Genomic DNA, 18,435 nt, shown 5'->3' with positions numbered 1-18,435 from the left:
GACGGTAGACCACTGCTGCATTGTCCAGGTCACATGGTCTTGTGCCCACTGCAAACGGTCATGGCGGTGCCTTGGTGTCAGTGGAGTCACCTGCAACGGTCGTCTGGCATTCAAGCCAAAGTGGTGGAGTCGGTTGCGAATGGTTTGTCTGGAAACCCTAGTACCCCTCACTTCTCGTAAACGGGCCTGCAGCTGTGTGGCAGTTGCATAACGGTGTCTGAGTGCATAGGTCCTTAGGTACTGGTCATCATTGCGGTCCATCACTCGTGGGGCTCCACTCCTGGGTCTGTCACGAACACTGCCAGTAGTTCTGTGTCTTGCTGCAAGTCTGCTGATGACACTTTGAGACACACCAAGTTCACAAGCAACATCTGACTGCCTGCTACCGACCTGAAGGCGCGCTATGGCCAGGTGGCGCTGCTCGTCCGTTAAGTGACGTCGTGTGTTCATGGCTGCTTGAATGATGAACTGGGAATGACTTACTGACAATACCAGCTTTTTATACCCCCAGAATGTTGAAATTGATGCCACATTGAAAAGGGTTGTCTTTTTGTATTTTTTGGTATTGGCCCCGATATGTAAGGTGCACTGTACATACTGAGACCATTACATGGAAAACACAAAATGAGGTGTGTCTATCACCCTAATACAATTGCCCTCCTATCCCAAAGATCACTGAAGTGAAACAAACACCTTATGTATGAAATCCACTGAGTCTCTCACAATATCCCTAACTTATTGTGAGTAGTGCATATAGTTTCTTATATCCCTTGTACTTTTCATTATATTGACAAAGCTTACAATAAATATATGCTTTATGAATTCAAATTAAGCTGATTGTTTTTTTTTTTTTGTTCTTGGAGGCACAACCACCTGGATGAACTTCAGTATGAAGCAAATGAATCAAGACAGTTTTTCACACATTTACGTAATTACGTAGTCATAAATGAAATGCTTAAACAAATTTAGCAGCTTAAAGTGATCGTAATTTAACATTTTTACAACAAAACACAGGAGCCTTAACCTAGATTTGTGTGGTAAAATTGTTCTGTCTTAAATTAAAACAGCAAATCCATACACAACAGTACCTGAAAACTGTTATTTTTCCACTCGTGCTTTCGAGAAAAAAAACTGTAATCAATAATCGGATACCAGAATAAGTTAATAACTTTTCAGGATGCACAAAAATGAAATAAATGTCATACATTTACTAATGAAATTGACTTCCAGTGCTTTCATTATTATCTAATAATGTTTTACACCAATGCAGGAAATTTATAATGACCCTAACAAAATGTTAGGGTTTCATGTTACATGATGTCTTTACTTTTCTAGGCTGCTAAAGTATTCTTAAATTCTAAGAACTAAGACAGGCTAACAACATCCTCTGTGAGTTACTACACACAGAGAGAAAGACATCTTCTGGTCTCTCTGTTACAAGCTTTTAATTAGACGTGACCTTCTGTGTGATGCAGACTCAATTAGTCTGTTGATTAAAAGCCTCTTAAGTGGTATCGATGTCATTTGTTACCACATTGGTTTGATGGAATAGCGGATAATAAGATGCAAAGCAAGAGTTCACTTTTTAAATTTTATAATACATGCTGGTGGAGAGGGAAGTCTGTTTACTCAGGATGGCTAAAGTGAAAATGTTGATTGTTCACTATGGGTTAAAATCAGCTCTGAATGTCACCAGACTAATCTTTATCCTGACTTTTTGCTCTGAGTTATCAACTGATGTTTGAAATGTGGTCAAAGCAAATCGGTTTCAGCATCTTTACAAAAAAGACTTACCATAGCCTCGAAACCTAACAGGCAGGCATTACTTAGGTAAAATTAAAAAAAAAAAAAAAAAAAGTCTATTACCCAAGAAAACCACAGACTGCTTACACAGACATTACATCATTCGTACTGACACTCCAACAAGATTACCTCACCCAGTAGGAGGCGCAGGCAAGGAGAGGGATAATCATTATGTTCGCAGTCGGTACTTCATCTTAGGCATGTACCAACGTGCTGGGATTATCATTATACTCAAGTGTTAAGCAGGTTAACGTGTGGAGGAAAGGTTAACACACGCTTGACCTACTGTATACTGAGGTAGGTACTGAAGAAGTGTGCAGATTGCACAACAGGAAGTAACTGCATACATATGAGTGCAAATGTGTGTTAAAAGTGGTTATAAAATCCTAATGTTGTCTCAAGAATTGATTTCATCTCACTTGCATGTCACAGAAAGGTTTGGACAGCAGTGATTAAAAATTTGCTCTCTTAGCATTTGCAGCCCAACTTATGAACTTAATTAAAACAAAAAAAGGCAAAATAATTACTGGAATTTTATGAGTGTGCCTTTATTGTTAATGCCATTTAACTAGCTTTAAAACAGTCAGGTGGATGATAACACATCAGTCAAACTTGGCTCCTCTCGGGAATGTAAAAGAGACAAGTGTTGCCTTTAAGCAGTGAACAAAATAAAATATTAGAAAACACATAATTCGCATGGAAACAGTTCAGTTATGTTGGCAAGTGCTGAAACTTGTGCCTTTTAATTGTTAGTGACAGAGATTTCTAAAAAAATATATAGTAAGCAGTATGATAAAAAGGGTCCATTTAACCACTTAAAGATGTAAAACTGGCAAAAAAGTACATTTTTACATTTTAGAATGTTTTATTGCATTCAACACAAAGAAGCTGCTGCTTTTTAGTATGTGAAGTTATGCTCAATGAAAACATCTCAGTGACTGCCTGAAATATATCAACAGAACATTACATTCACACTCACACAAACAAATACTTAACTAATTAAACAGAAGCAGTGATACAATGGATATAAATTTACACCAATCAGATGAACTTCTAGATTAGATTGAATTTGCTGGTTACTGCTAGGCAAGCTAATACAATTGCTTAGGAAGGAAAGAAATGAAGGTATGGTGGTTAAAGAGGATCTTACATTAGTACAGTACTTTGCATAACTTGAGGCATGTTTGACATAAAATTAAGGTTGCATTAGATGTGAATAAGCTGGCTGAGGGCACCATCGGGCATGAAGGAGGATTGACACATCCCTGATCATACTCTGGATGTCCTTGCATATCAACAGCGAAATGAGAACATAATCAATTGATCTTTAGGGTGCTGTCCTGGCGGATAATAGGGTTGCCACGGAAAGTAACTACAGGCCATACATGGTACATCCCGTGGCCCATGCAGTTTTTTATGAGGCATATCATAATGTCAAAGCATTATCAGAGTTAACCGATGTACGATTTTCCTCATATGTTGTAGCCATAATTGTGATCTTCATCTGTGTTTCCAACAGGAGTGTGAGCAGCTCCAGAAAATGTATGCTGCCCAGCAGGATGAGCGACTCCTGGAGCACACCCAGCAACAGCATGTCCTCTACCAGCAAGAGCAACAAATCCTCCACCAGCAAATCCAGGTATCTAGGACAGCTCAGAGAGATGTTTGGTCATATGCAAATTGTGTTTCTACGTGACGCAACCATCATCCACAATCAATGGGAGCCGGTGTTGTGCGTGAGCGCATTAATTCACTTTATTCTTCAAAATATCAACGTGAGTGTAGATTGGTCTAGAGCCGCTGAATGTCCGCTCATAACTCAAGAGATTGAAAAAATTGTCTGCCCAGAGCTGCAGTCAGATCTCTGCGCCTGTGTGTTTGTGTGCCTTGTCTGACATGACAGGTAGGGTAAACTGCCATTGAGTTTTTTGAAATAAAATCCCAATCAGTTTGTTTCTGTGTTGAGACGGCCCTCATTTTCATACGGCACTTTTATTCTGAAATGTTTCTAGGATAGTTCATCAGTTCTTCCCTGTCTAACTTTGCTTTTGTTACTACTCAATGTAACTGATTTAAAAACATCAGATTATAAGAGATATTAACTCAAATGCAATCTCCATCTCCATCTGCATCTTGTTCCCTGCTAAAAAAAAATGTTGTGAATTTCCAACAGATGCATGATGGGAAATAATCTCAAAAGGAGTCGTATCGTAGTCTTTACCAGCACCTAGTGATCACCAGTCTTTTCAAAATCTTAGTCTGAGACAAAATTCTCAACGGCTTGCTGACAAATTGTCTTCAGATGTGAGAGGGTCTCAGATGTCAGTCTTATAGAGTCTTTTAAGAATTTTATGAAAATCCCCTGGTGTAAGGCTGGCATAAGTTGAATAACTTTCTGCATCAGGTAAAGCTGCTAGATATGAAACAATGATGGCAAAGATGACTCCGTTAAAGATGCAGCCTACGATACTTTATTTTTTCCATATAACCTGTTGGGATTTACACTGTGCCATTAAATTGTCGCATGTTGTCCAATTTCTTGCTTGGTCACTCAGATTTTCTCTCTCAATAGCTACATCCCCACCAATCATTTCCATCTATTTATGTCAGCCATTGTATCAAACAGATCAGCACACCACCAACCTACTTTGTAGGTTTTTTTAAAGTTCACTTTTCAATCATGCATTATTCTCCATATTATATACTACTTTAACCTTCTGGCCTTTTGTTCCTCTCAGTTCTCTTGTAAACACATACTCCACAGGTTCTTTATCTCATTCACAGCATTTATTTGTAATGTTATTTACTTGCTTTGTGGACTTAACCACTCTTGCAATGCTCTCACATTGTGCTTGCAGTGTAAAGACTTACACAGGTGTCTATAGAGAACAGTATAATATAACATGTACTCTAATGTCCCCATAGGGGAAATTTGTCTTGGACTCCAGGGACATTAAATAGCATTAATGTAACCTTACACTGAGTGCTGTCATTTCAGTTTATCTCTGCTATGTTCATATTTGACTCTTGAACTTGATCAACTTTTTGCGAGACACTTGAACTTTGTACCAGCATTTGCATTATCCCATGAAATCAGGCTCTTTTAGCTTAATCACACAAAATGATAATCAGTAAAGTTCATTTGTATAACATCCCAGACATGAGTCACAAAGAGCTTTACAGGGATACAGCCTACAGAAAATAAAATGGCAATAATTCAGTTACCACAATAGTAGTAACAACAACAAAATAAAAACAACAACAATAGAGGAAGCCAAGACGTCACATGAGCCATAGATAAGAATAAAAGCACATCTCCAACATACAAATCCTGTTATGTTCAGCTTTAAGTCAAGTGTATTTTTTTTTTTTTTTTTTTTACCTGCAGGGTCTGTCTTTAGGCCATGGGGAGAGCCAGCCCAGTCACCTAACCCACCAGCTCCAGAGGTACACACACACACACTGACACACACATAAACAAGTATTACTCATCAGGTATTGAACGGTGAACAATGAACTTGATACCATGGTGCAGTGCTATCGACTGAAGTGTTACATCATTGTCATATCCCTCTCTTCTCCTCTCCTACTCTGCGCTGTCCTCCCTCAGGTTGCGTATCCAGCCTTCCAGCCCTCCGCCAACACATCCCAGCAACCACCTCTTCAGACAGCCCAACCAGAGCCCTCCGCCTGGCTCTGCAGGCATGATGCAAGGGCATGGTTAGTAATACTGATGTTATAGTGCTCAAATGCTTTTTATCATATAGAAACAAATTTAGGTTTTTGAATTTCAGACTTAGTAGAAGTTGCTCTGATTTTTTTAGCATTATGTCCTGGCCAAGGTTAGAGTAGTTTTGAATTTCTAAATTGTTTTTATTTTATTTTGTTTTCACTTCTTGCTATATAAATAATGTAGATTGAGATGTTCACCTCTGGTAGTAACTGTGGCTGTCATTTGGATTAAAAAAGTCTGGTTTCTGTTGTTTGTTCCCTGTTGTTGTACTGCTGAAGTATGCAAGATGAGAAAAACCCAAGATGGAGGGGACCCTCTCGATGTATGAATTGTTCTTAGTTAATGAGATTTTTTTTTATATATATATATATATAAAGGTGATTAAACTTGAATTTAGATAGCCCTATTTATGTGTACTATTTTGCATTTTTACCAAGTTTGTTCTGCTAAATGCTACAAGGCTACAGCATTCCTGCAGACCCTTGAAAAAAAAGTCTTAAATTGTCTTAAACTGTACTTTTGAAATTTAAGGCCATAAAAAGTCTTAAAAAGTCAGATTTTTACCAGTGAGAGGTCTTACATTTTTGAAGGCACTTTGACAAAGACATGTCCTTGTCCAGTCTTTGTTTTCTAGCCAACCTTGTACGATTTAACTTTTTTTGATTATGATGTTTATAAACCCTTGTTTATAGTCCACACTAATCCTGTGATCCAGTGATGAGTAGTAATTAGGGAAGGGCTAAATGGTTAAATTTGGATCCCTTTGATGTTGGTACTAGAATTATGAATCTGTTAAACTAATTAACCTTTTTTGGTACATTTCAGGGCCAGGTCTGTGTCAGACACTTGAACTTTAACATAGCCTTCTGCCACAAGTTGCCACTGTAGCGCTTGATTATTCGTCTTTTGTAGGAACAGTGCAGTTTAGCACTATTTTGATCTAGAAAACGGTGGTCAAGTTGTTTAGAGGCTGTCAGGTTATACTTCCACACAACCAAAGCAACCATGCCAGAGTGACAATGATCGATTTAGGAATGTGGACGTTTACATGCAAAAGAGATTGAAGGCCTTCAGTGCTAATGCTGCTGACGTTAGCCACATTCTGCGAACTGACTTCGCATAATTGCAGTGTGCCCTTGTTTTACCATTGCAGTGGGAAGTTGGTTTACAGAATGCATTCATCTGACATTAGACCAGTCAACTTGACGCAATTAGGAAATGATACACCTGGGAACATCAGTTTTATCTTGTTTTCCTTTGAAAGTGAGAAATAAGAAAACTAAATGGGTTTTCAAGGCAAAAACCAGCTTTGCTACCCAGAGAAGATTAGATAGATAAGTCAAAATCTCAACATATGCTGCCGTTTATTTGCTCCTTTTTTGTGCAAGATTATAATGAAAGTAGAGAGAGCAACTAATTAACACCTTAGGCTACTTGTTGCTAAAACATGTTGATGTTTACTTTGTTTAACTTAGTCCAGAGGTTTTTCTTTCATGACATTTCCTTCTCCTCCCAGGAGGTCCAGCACCAGTGCAGTATCAGCATGGCACTCCAGCGCTGTATCAAGCCCAAAGTGGCAGCCCGCCTCCCACAGGCATGCCTCGAGTATCTTTACCGACCAATCAACAAGCAGCATCTGCTCGCCCTGCCGTCCCATTGGCTCCAGGTGTACCTCAACAACAGCAGGTAAATGAATGCAAAGAACCTGTGAGATTTGTGTTTGTCATTTTCCTCTGTGCTGAAACATCCGTGCATCACAAAATGAATACATAAAAGTATTAAAGATGACATCTACTTTGGATGTTTTTACAGGTGACCATTCAGGTTCAGGAGGTTGAGCTAAGTGGTGGGGCGCAGAGACAAGGCTCCTTTTTAGCAACGCCAGGCGGACACAGAGTCCTCGGGAAGCAGCTGAGTGCAGACAACGCCGAATCGCACAGGTGACCCCACCCATCAAGTCACCATGTCCCCTGATGGCGGCCAGACCCACCCCTCTATACCAACCCAGCGGACTATTTTTGTGTCTTCTTTTGTCTTTTTTTTTTTTTTGTCTTTTTTTTATGACTTTCCTCTCTATTACCTCGCCACATAACACCTTCATGCTTTTTGTTGTTTATGTATGTTTTTGTCTGCTTGTGTTTGACATTTCTGCCATGTTTATTTTCTTGCTTTTGTTTTAAAACTTCAGACAGTTATACAGATTGTTAGGCCATAGTTATTTGTAAAAAGGCAAATTATTTGTTACCAGTTTTAAAAATTAATGTCAATACCTCATCTGCTGTGCTGAGATGGCATCCTCAACAAATTCTCAGCCTCTATGTAACTGGGTGAGTGGTTGGAGCTAAATGTCTGAAATAATCGTAGCAGAAGAGAACTGTGACCCCCCCCCCCCACAAACATCTTCTACACACAACCTGCACCCTGTAACCAGGCCTTCACTGAGAGAACATGCAACCTGCTTTTAATTTGGAGTTACCTAACATTTATCCTTTACAAACATCTTTACACCTCTCAGTGAATACTTGAACTTGGACTCAACCTGCAGTGTTTGCTAGGCTGTATGTGTTGTGACTTAATGAAGGCTTCCTGTAGATTTTTGAAAGATAGATGATGTGTTTGCACAGTGTACAGAAGGTTTGTGAACATGCTGAAGTTAAATAACTGCTGGATATTTATTTCCTGCATCTCTTCTTCTCATCCAGTCGCAGCCTTGGTCGCTTTACGTCCGGCTATGAACAGAACCAGTTCAATCCCCACCTCTTCTCTGGAGATTCTGCCTCCCGAGGCGCTGGAGTCGTCGGCTCCTACAGCCCCTACCTTCAGGGAACGTCCCTCAAGGTCCCTGGCCTGGAGGGTTACCAGAGCGGGGTCGTGGGGACTGGCGGCTATGGTGCCCCATCTACACTACAGCAGGCCCTACTGTCCCCAACTCCTTTGGACTACCGCCCCCCTCAACAGCATGTCACCCCCACCCTGCAGGGTCTCCTGTCTCCCCGCCATTCTTTAACAGGCCATGCCGACCCCAGATTGCCCCCTCAAGACTTGGCTGCCCTGCTGAAGAGGCAGAGCCCCCGGCCATGTCCAGCACCCCCAACACCGCCCAGTGGTGCACCCCAAGAGTATGGAGAGATGTTGCTCCTCCACCAGCTGAGCCAGGGTGAGAGCTTGGAGCCACCTGCACCACAAGGTGCTCCTGGAGGTCAACACTACCACCACCTCCTCCAGATTCGACCCCCTGAGGTCCAGCCGGCACAGCACCCCGCGCAGGCACCTTGCCCCAGCTTACCTCATTCAGAGAGCATGGAGGAGGATGAGGTGCCGGCTGCCTACCACCACCCACATGAGGGCCTGCTGGCCAAGGCAGGCGAAGTTCATGAGCTTCTAGGGCCTCCTCGAGGGGGAACCCCACCCTACAACTCACCTACGCACAGGCATGGCGGCTTCATCAGGAATGCCCCGGCGACTCGAGGTAAGACCTGTTTAAACACTTTGAGGGATTAAGAGTTCAAAGGGTCTCCTGACTGGCTGGGATATTTTTATATCCTGTTTGGCTGACTTACATTGTTGAACTTGATCTTAGAATAGCATATGAGCACTAACCTCTTACTTTGTCTGATAAATCAGTATGAGGCTTATTCATTCTATGTTTATTTTTTGTCAGAACCTGAGCATGTGGAGTGCAGGCCCCCAGGGCAGGCCATGGAGGTGCCTGATCACAATGGTGTGGGTTATTCCCGAGGTCCCCAGGGTGACGCCTATAGGTCCCGTGGACAGCTACAACGCCACCACACCATCCAAACCTGTGATGATGCCTATGTGAGTTAGACTTTCCTGCTTGTGTTTGATCAGCTTTGATTGAGCCTGAAGTATGAAAATGAACCCAATAGACTGGGCTGTGCAGTGACTGTAGGTGTCAAGTTCCTGTGAAATAGGTGTCACCTTGTATACAGTGTTGAAGAATTGGACATATTCCCTAAACCATTTTATATCAGCATTCCTTCAAAGCCTTGAGTTTGTGTAATGGCTGTCAACATGTTATTATTATTTTTCATAGTTAGTATGATAGTCAGTATGTTGGTTAGATCCAGAATTGACCATATTTTGACGACAGGTCAGACACAATTCTGTTTTAATCCTGGTTGACGGATCTTTGTCATTGCATCTTGTCGAGAGCAGGTAGCCAAGTCTTAAAGCAATTCCCTGCTGTGTCCTCCATTTACAGAGTGAAAATCCTGATGCAATTAAGACAACTTAAAAATAGCAATCAAGTCATTTTCACTGTTTAAGAAATTTTACCTTGGTAATTATCAGCTGAGATTGCAGACCTTTTGCTTTTGTGGTTTTAGAATATAAGGCAAGAGATAAAATTGCTGTTAACTACACTTGCACATACGCATAATAGCTGCCACATCTCCCCTGCATCCATTTGACGAGTCAGTTGTACTCTTCCTCAAAAATTGAATGCAATATGGACTTGTGATGCAGTAGACATATGTATGGTGGATCCATGGCCGTGCTTATATTTGCTCAGATTTTTTATTTAATAAACACCTGATGAGAATATTTTGATAAAATAATGTAAGGCCAAACAAAGTAACATTTGCAAAGACTCTGTTTTTTTTTAACCCTGTTCTGATGACGACATACAGTCAGCTGAAAATCACCAGTTAACACAGTCACTTTTTAAACTGAAATACGGGAGCTTTAAGTCTACATGGAGAGTAAAATGTAAAAAAAATAAACAGACTGTGTCAGAATTGCTTCGCACATCCATTTATTAAGACAGGTGTTTCGGAGGGCAAGGTATCCAGCAAACAGTTCATAGAAAACTCTCACACACTGTCCATATTGCAAGAAAAGGGGGTATTTATTTGCAACATTTCAGTACTAGACCTTCATCAGGCAAACAGTTAATTAAAAAGAACAAGACATTTGAAAAAGGAAGTGGCGGCACACCTTCAACCAACTTCTCATCCTGACCTCAGAGCTCTATCGGCAAATTAACAAATTTGCCAAGAAAAAACAAGAGGCAAAATTTTATCAAATTAATTTGAGGGTTTGGAGATTTTTTAAAAACTTGGGTCATGATTTCACTTAAAGAGGGGCTGATGGTCCTCATGTTCCACCAGTTGAGAACCACTGTGCCATGATTCTTGTCCACATCCCATACATCATGTAGTTGTATTCAGCCTGAGCTCTCTGGTGTGCAAAGTAGGTTTCCCCCAGTAACACAGATCAGGCTTAGGCAAGTATATTTACAAGAAAGCTTATGATGCAGCAGGATTCATACGCAAACATTAAGTAAAACAGCAAGTATGTCTCTTGTCTAAGACCTTCTTCTCCATCCAGTTATGTCTCCCCCTGCTGGCTATAATGAATGCAGGTTTTGGATATTAAGCATTGACTTTTGACACAGAATCTGACAAATTTGAGGAAAGAGGCTCTGTCCACTTTTTATTAACAGTCTTTGTGCCGGACCAGTTTTAACTTGTATCACATGTCAATTTTGTCCAGAAAATGTGGGCTATATCTGCCTATATGATAAGCTGTTATATTGTCCTTGTATGTCAGAAGAACGCAGGAATGTATAATAAAGCCCCGCAAACATCAAGCATGGAGTTTATGGAGCTCCAAACCAGACCAAAAGAGTGGCCTCAGCTTACATCTTTTTATATATTTAACTTAATTCCTTATGCTTTATAGTGTGTTGTAGGTGACTAAAATTGTAGATCTTACTTAATGCATTTGAGAAGATTTTTTTTTTCAAGCACTTTTTCAAAGTTATTTTAGGGAAAGATGCTAAAAATCAAATGTGTAACTAAGGGAATTAATTTTAATTTGAAGGTCTTAATTCCTTAAAATCAGTTATTGCTTTACAGATCACTGATTGTCAGCAGGCTGTTACAGCTCTGCTTGTACCTCTCAGAAAGGCAGCTTTTTTTTACTGTTTAAAATACATTTTGGGTCTAATGCCATGTAATCATAAGGATAAGGATTTCTTTCACATCACTGAATGCCTGTATTAGAAAAAGAATACATTCATCATGGATGGTATAATAACCCCTGTGTTAGTATCAGCTACTGTTCATTAATAAATATAGGCATGTCAGCAAAAATTTGGCTTAAATATATTTTTTTGCATGCCTATGTAGCATAGGGTTCTATAGAGCCCATTAATTAAGATGAAAGCTGAAGTGGAAAATGTTAGCCTGACTGAGTAGCCCTTGAAGTTCTCTTCATTTAAATGATCCTAGAGACAAATACACTATATTGGCATGCCCAGTCATCCACAACTAAGTTCTGACTTATATTAGCTACTCAAAGTTCTTTAAACTCTGATAGGTGTTTCAATCTCGACTTTCCTTTCAGGATCAGGCAGACCCCATGTCTGGGATGAGCCTGCTGGCCGGGAAGGCACTAAGCTCAGCTCGCATGTCGGATATTCTCAGCCAAACGTCATTGACAGGAAGCCAGCAGCTGCACCAACGAGAAGAGTCAGGTCAGTAGGAGGCCAACGTCCCTTTTCCTTACAATACACCTACATCTTTTTTTCCCTCCTAGACCAGTAAAAGATGTTTTTTTTTTCCCCTGCAGTATGTGATGTTGAAGGGGAGCTCCATGCTGCAGCGTGCTACCCCTCCTCCTGCACCAGTGACATGCTCCTCAGCTATAAGCCCCCTGACCTGCAGTACAGCATGGAGCAGGCAGGGGTCTAGCACAGGTAACAACACACACAAGCATACGGCAGGAGTTTCAAGGCAAGGCGTGTTTATTTATAGACTACCATTCATACAGAGAGCAATTCAAAGTGCTGTACAGAGTTTAAAATATAACAATTCTAATATCAAGAGCATTAAAAGACAACAGGAAAACATTAAGATAAAATGACCCTCAGCAAAAAGAAAAGAAAAAACAACTTTAGGGTAAAAGAAGTGCATATAAAGACCGAAAGAGTAACTAAATCCAATTTTAGCTGAGATGCATCTACCCTGTAATTTCAGGAATGCCTCCCTCCCCCACTTTCCTTTTTGTCTTAAATGCATGTAAAACATCGACCCTGTGGTGCACATTCAAGCTCTAACCATCTTTTTAGGACAACCTGGGCTTTAAGAATGTGTGTGCTGCAGTATTGTCACTTGAATTTTAAAAAAAAGTTATGGGACTATTAAGATGAAAAACTAAAGGAAAATAAAAATTCAAAGATTTCCATGTGTGACCGTTCTCCCATCTCTTGGGGACCAAAAAGTGAAAAAAAAAAAAATTATTCTGTGACAAAAAATATATATATTCAAAACAATAAAATATTTACAAAAAGATGTCCTTGCACTTCTTGATATTGGCTGTATTTGTGCCATTATCCAAAACAGTTCCTGTCTACAGTGACAGAGAGCCACTTCACAGGCTTTCTGTCTCTCTTTTCCTCTATTATGAGCTATTTAGGCCATCTCCATCATGATCTGCACAGTAAGAATTGTGCAGTTTGTCAAAGCACAACACAACGATGAAACAGCCTGGCATTGGTAGTTACAGCCCATCACAGAGCATTCTGGGATATTAATGCTGTATAACATTAGCAGTTAGCAGTAGAAACTGTCAGATTTACTGGTATGAATTTAATCTTTAAAGCCCCTGAAAGTCACCCAAGTTCCATGCTCACCAGAAAAGCTTTTCTAAGGAATCCGAAGGCATGGATAGCAGCAGCAGAATGGCACACCAGCTAGCTTTCAGTAGAAAAAAGGGTAAAGATATATAGTCATGCACAAAACACAAGTATATTATCAACATTGAGTTAAAAGTACATTTTACCATTCAAATCTTCAGTAAGAAAAACTTCAGCTTGAGTGGTAGCAGCCAGAAGGTGGAGTTTAAAGGCTCTATTGACGTTTTGATGGTTCCTTTAATCAGAGGTGGCTATTACACTCCAGAGTTGTGGGCAGTGGAGTTCCTTTCCCCCCTTTTACCTCTTCATTATTAAAAGAAAAACTCTTTTAAAGTGCGTGTTTTTATATAGAGGTCTGATCATTCATCATTGCTGATGCGTGTCAGGCAATTAGGAAATCTGAAAACTGACTAGCTTTCATCACACAGTGGCAAGCAGATTTATGGCTTAAGTAAAAATGTTTGTTTTGTTATGGATTATAAACTAGATTTCTATACAGAGTTCCCTTTCTACAGAGACAAGTAAATCATTATAAGAATACCTTTGATGGGAGCTGCTGCCTGTTTGTAGATTTCAGCTTAGACTGTTTTATTTATACACACCACAGTCTGCTGATTCATGATTGGTCATCACGACTCAGACCACAGATGTACTACAGACAGAATCCAGAACACTTCCCATGCTGAAAATCACAACCCCATGTTCAGATTCTACATCTTTATGTAGAATCTGTGAATAAAGACATGAAACTGAGGAAAACTTAAATACATGTTACCAATTGTTTCAAGCTCCCAAATAACTGAACTGCATGATTCATTAGCTTCCCTTTCTTTTCCCCATGTCTTTCAAACTTAAAACCATCAATTTTTCTCTCACTTCTTTTGTTCATGTTTGGTCCCCTCAAGGTCAAAGATAACTCTGGTTACAAGGTCAGGAATTTAAACTTTTATTTTCTTTTCTTCTTCTTGTAGGAAGGGGTGCATCCTGTGTACAGCGGTCCATATCAGCCATCCTGAGTTGTGTTGACTTGAGTTGAGCAGCATCACGCCAAATCACCATCGTCTACCCAAGCGGGGGCGCTCTACGTCCATCTGTCTGTCTCCATCAGTCCCTGGGAGGGCTGTCCTAGCTGGAGTGGAGGAGTGTGGGTGGGTGTAGAGACATTAGAGGGGAAGGGAGGTAACAGGTTGGGCCTTTGAGTTTAAAGTGCCAGCAATTTCTGAACGTTTATCCAGCGATCAAAGCTGCAGGTTGTTTCCTGTCTTCACCATTGGGGTTTCACTCCTCCCTCTGTAGGCTCGACCCTCCCACGACAAACCTGTCCCTCCTTCACGCCCACCTGCTGCCCAGACCTAATCTTCCTCTTTAACCCCTCGTCCTCTTATAACTGTTGGCATACTTCATTATGTGCCTCAATGGCCAACGCGTTGATACAGTCATCCTTTGAAACACAATAACACAATAAGCATACACACTGCTGCCACAAACCCAAAGTATTCACATCAGTGTGAGTGTGAGTGTGTGGATGTGTGTGTGCATGACTGACCAGAAGAGGTGAGCAGAAGGGAAAGGTGTCTGAGCCTCAGTCTGCTCCTCCGTGTCTCCCCTCACTCCTGCTGTGCTGCAGCAGGTCATTCCGGAGCGGGCTGAAATCTCTGCGGCAGCGACGGCCACTTTTTTTGGCTGGTCGTCAGATGTTTGGGGTCAGGGTCTCCAACTGGGCAACCAAATCGCTCTCTCCAAAGATGGAGCTCAGTGACATCGCACAGGACAAACCAGCTCTCTCATTGTTTTTATGGTTTTTTTTTTTGGTTTTTTTTTTCATGTTTTCGGCATTCATTTTCTTTTTGTTTCATTTTAAAGTTCATTTTTACGGCTTATGTCCATGTTGGCATTATGGTCAATATTGTTACTCTTATTGTTATTACTGTTTTCTGTAAAAGAGGTTTTATTATAATGAATATTATTATTATTATTAAAGGAAAAAAGTTCTGTGTTGCAAGGAAGACAACATTGTTCTTGATTACTTAAGTAATTTCTGCACTTTGGGTTTAAGCTATCCTCTCTGTCCGTTTCTAGTCCCCCTAGTCCGCAGCCTCCTCTGCTGCGCCCCCACTCTCTTGTCATGCTGTTACCCTGCTTTCAGACTCCTCCCTCCAACTCCCCCCTCCTTGTGTTGCCCCTTTTCTCCATCTATTTCTCCCTTTCCATGTCAGTGACAGTGTATTGCATTGTGAGTAGTTTTACCAGACATTTGCTCCTTTCCTTGTACAGTGATGCCATGTATAGAACGCTATTGCAATTTCTGTATGAAATTTTTCTTTTTTGTTACATTTCTTTATTGTTTTCAGACATTGTTGGGGAGGCTTTTTTATATTGGTATTGTTTATCATTTGTATTTTTGGATGTCTTTAATTTTTTTTCTTTTTTGTTATTTTGTTTTATGACTCTTGAGATTTCTAGCCAAAAGAGGACAGAGAGAAGAGAGACAGTGCTCTTTCTGTGTCGTAAAAAGATTGTTCTTATTTGTTTTAATATTATTCTATTGAGACACTTGAATAAGAGGAGGTTAATTATTTTGTGTTGCTTTTTAAAGTATCATTTCAATTGATGTTGTGACTGTCATTCTTGTTGAAGCCTGTTTTCTGTTACCGGGGTAGATGTGGCAGGCTATACAGGGTCAGGCTTTGGGCTTTGTCTGGGTTGGTTCGGGTGCTACAGAGACTTGACTCTCTATTAAGAAAAAAAAAAATCAAAAACCGAGGGAATAACTTGTAAAATAGCTGACATATCATCCTAAACATCACAAGCGTGGAGATGGACAAACCCACTTCTCTTTTCTTGCTGCGCTACCTATCTGCTGTGATCCTCCCACCGTCTTTTACGACATCGGCTTGTGATCGGACAACGCCTTACAGATGTGGCCCCTCCTGTTTCTGAGCTCACCTTGTTACTATTGCAACCAAGGAGGAAGCTACAAATACTATACTACTCAACCTACATCCCTTGATTTTTTTTTTTTTTGTTTGTTTTTTTTATGTTAGTTTTGCTCTCTCCCTTGAGCCTGGAAGAGAAGATTGGAGGAGGACACGGCTGCATTTTCAAACCAAAAAAGGGAAACATTTCAGGAGGTGACGGGAGGGAACGGACTGTTTGGATAGGACCTCCAAAACAAGAGGAATAGGAGGTTGTGGTCAAGAGTGGGGCAGCTTTGCCCAAATCCTATGGGCGTCTGTGCTCTGAGCTGAGTCAGGCTCAAGCACAGGCAGATGAAGGCTACAGCACACTTGGGACCACAGCAGAAGGTTAAACCCCCTCCTTTACTGTTAATTTGTTTAACTTCTATTTATCCCTTTCTCTACAATACCCTTGGATATTGAGTCTACATTGGACCAGCAAGAGACTGTGGTCAAAGAATAAAGCTCCACTTGTGAGTGTTCATGTGGGCCAGATTTCAAAATGCCTGGTTGCACGTTTGACTCTTTTTTCTATTTTTTTCTCCTTTTTTTATATGCTACATACATCTGAGAGCTGAAGATGGTGTCGTGCTGCCTATGCTTTCCATTAACACACTGTTGCTTTCTGTTTACCAATTTTCACCCTTCCTCGGGGAAGGTAGGAGCAGCTTTAGTGATTAATCCAAATACAGGCGTAAAGTTTGATTCTCATTGTTTAAAGCCAAATCACAAAGAGAAAAGTTGGATTGCTCTTAGGGGATTTGAGAGGAAACTTCTGGAAGAAAAGACACTTCAAGTATCCTGTCCCAAAGCAGGATACAGACTAAAATTAAAACCAACAGGCTCCAGGTAGTCTGATAGTGTGACTATTGTCAGAGGTGTTGCCAGGTCTGGGTGTGGAGTTTGGTGAAGACACAGGAAGTAACTGGTCAAGTAAATGGAAAGCATTGAACATGTTTCAAAAATATCATCTTCTGCTTGTTCAGACTGAGTCCCCCTCCTCCCACCTTTTCTTTGTCTTAACTCCCCCATCCCTTCCCTCGATATTTTTTTCCCAATTCCCAGCCTCCCTGCTCAGCAAACCAGCTCTCTGCTCTACTCCTGTTTTACTTAGGTTCATTTTGTTTTTTATTGGTTCATTTTTGTCTTTATTTTGTTTTGTTTTTATGTTCATTTCTGTTGAGTACAAAAATACTAAAGTGCAACAACAATGATTAAAAAGAATATCAACCAAACTGAGATGAATAAATAAATATATATAAATAAAATAATTTAAAAGATCATAACTAGTGTGTCTTTTTGTTAGATCCTGCATGCCTCTGACATTTTTTATTAAATTGTGCTGAATTACATGGGGAAAAAGTCAAACTGCCATGTGTTGTAGTGTATTGTATTGTTATCCTAAGTTTTGACAGGAATGAGAGCCATGAGAGCAAGAGTTAAATTGCTAGAAAATGATGTCAAATTATTTTGGACAGCACTGAACAAGGAGTGAAGACATGACAAATCTGACCACAGATGCAAGTGAATTAATACATTAATTCTGCTCTTCATTTTGCATTCTGAATTAAATCAGGTATCAGGATAGTCCATTATATCCCTATGTTGCAGTATGTCAGTGCTTGCAGAATTGCTTAACTGTGAAATTATTGATATGGAAGTGCAAAGACAGGCAAAGATGCCTTGTTTTGAATGTGTAACACATTCAAAAGAAGGCGTGACAGGAGCTTGTTAACCATCGTTACATTGATTTTCTTTAGGCGCCTGAGGACTGAAGACACTGATTATTAAAGTATTGATAGTTGTAAGTTGTTGTTACCTGGCATCGTCTTGCTGAAATAACCAGAGGAATCCCTGAAAAAGACATCTGGAAAGAGGCATGTTGCTCCAAAACCTGTATGTATGGACCTCTAAGTATTATTAATGGTGCCTTCACATGTGTGCATGTTCTCTATGACACCGCTCTAACACATCATCTCAGATTCTGTCTTTCAGAGGGGTCTGGCAGCAGATCTCTTGCAGACCACCACTGTCAGATGCTGCTGTGTCAGATTGGAAGTGACATAATTTGCCAGTTCAACGTGCTTCCCAAAGTCTGGCAGTTACAGACTAACATTTCCTAAATAAATCAGAAAAGGGTCGGTTGTCTAACCAGGGATTAAATTATGTGTAGACCTGTTTTAGAAGTAGTGGGATAACACGAAAAGTGATTCACTTCAGCTGATAGCTACGTAATTATTGTTTCTACATATGTAAATATAGCTACATTAGCTTTAGCAATG

The 18,435-nt window shown here is 40.3% G+C and overlaps 1 protein-coding gene across 2 annotated transcripts in view; it reads left to right on the top strand.

Annotated features, from left to right (window-relative positions):
- Positions 1–17,434, top strand: part of sik3 (SIK family kinase 3) — a 67,367-nt gene extending 49,933 nt beyond the window's left edge. For both annotated transcript variants that reach the window (XM_041796433.1, XM_041796443.1), the window contains 10 exons: positions 3,323–3,442; positions 5,192–5,250; positions 5,414–5,523; positions 7,053–7,222; positions 7,349–7,476; positions 8,239–9,005; positions 9,198–9,352; positions 11,906–12,035; positions 12,131–12,257; positions 14,168–17,434. In XM_041796433.1, coding sequence (XP_041652367.1) covers positions 3,323–3,442; positions 5,192–5,250; positions 5,414–5,523; positions 7,053–7,222; positions 7,349–7,476; positions 8,239–9,005; positions 9,198–9,352; positions 11,906–12,035; positions 12,131–12,252 — 1,761 coding nt within the window. In that variant the 3' untranslated portion in view covers positions 12,253–12,257; positions 14,168–17,434. The remainder of the gene's footprint in view (positions 1–3,322; positions 3,443–5,191; positions 5,251–5,413; positions 5,524–7,052; positions 7,223–7,348; positions 7,477–8,238; positions 9,006–9,197; positions 9,353–11,905; positions 12,036–12,130; positions 12,258–14,167) is intronic.
- The last annotated feature ends 1,001 nt before the right edge of the window (positions 17,435–18,435 follow it).

This window comes from Cheilinus undulatus, linkage group 2 (genome assembly GCF_018320785.1).
Source record: "Cheilinus undulatus linkage group 2, ASM1832078v1, whole genome shotgun sequence".
Classification (NCBI taxonomy): Eukaryota; Metazoa; Chordata; class Actinopteri; order Labriformes; family Labridae; genus Cheilinus; species Cheilinus undulatus.
This window is presented reverse-complemented; position numbering and strand designations above follow the sequence as displayed.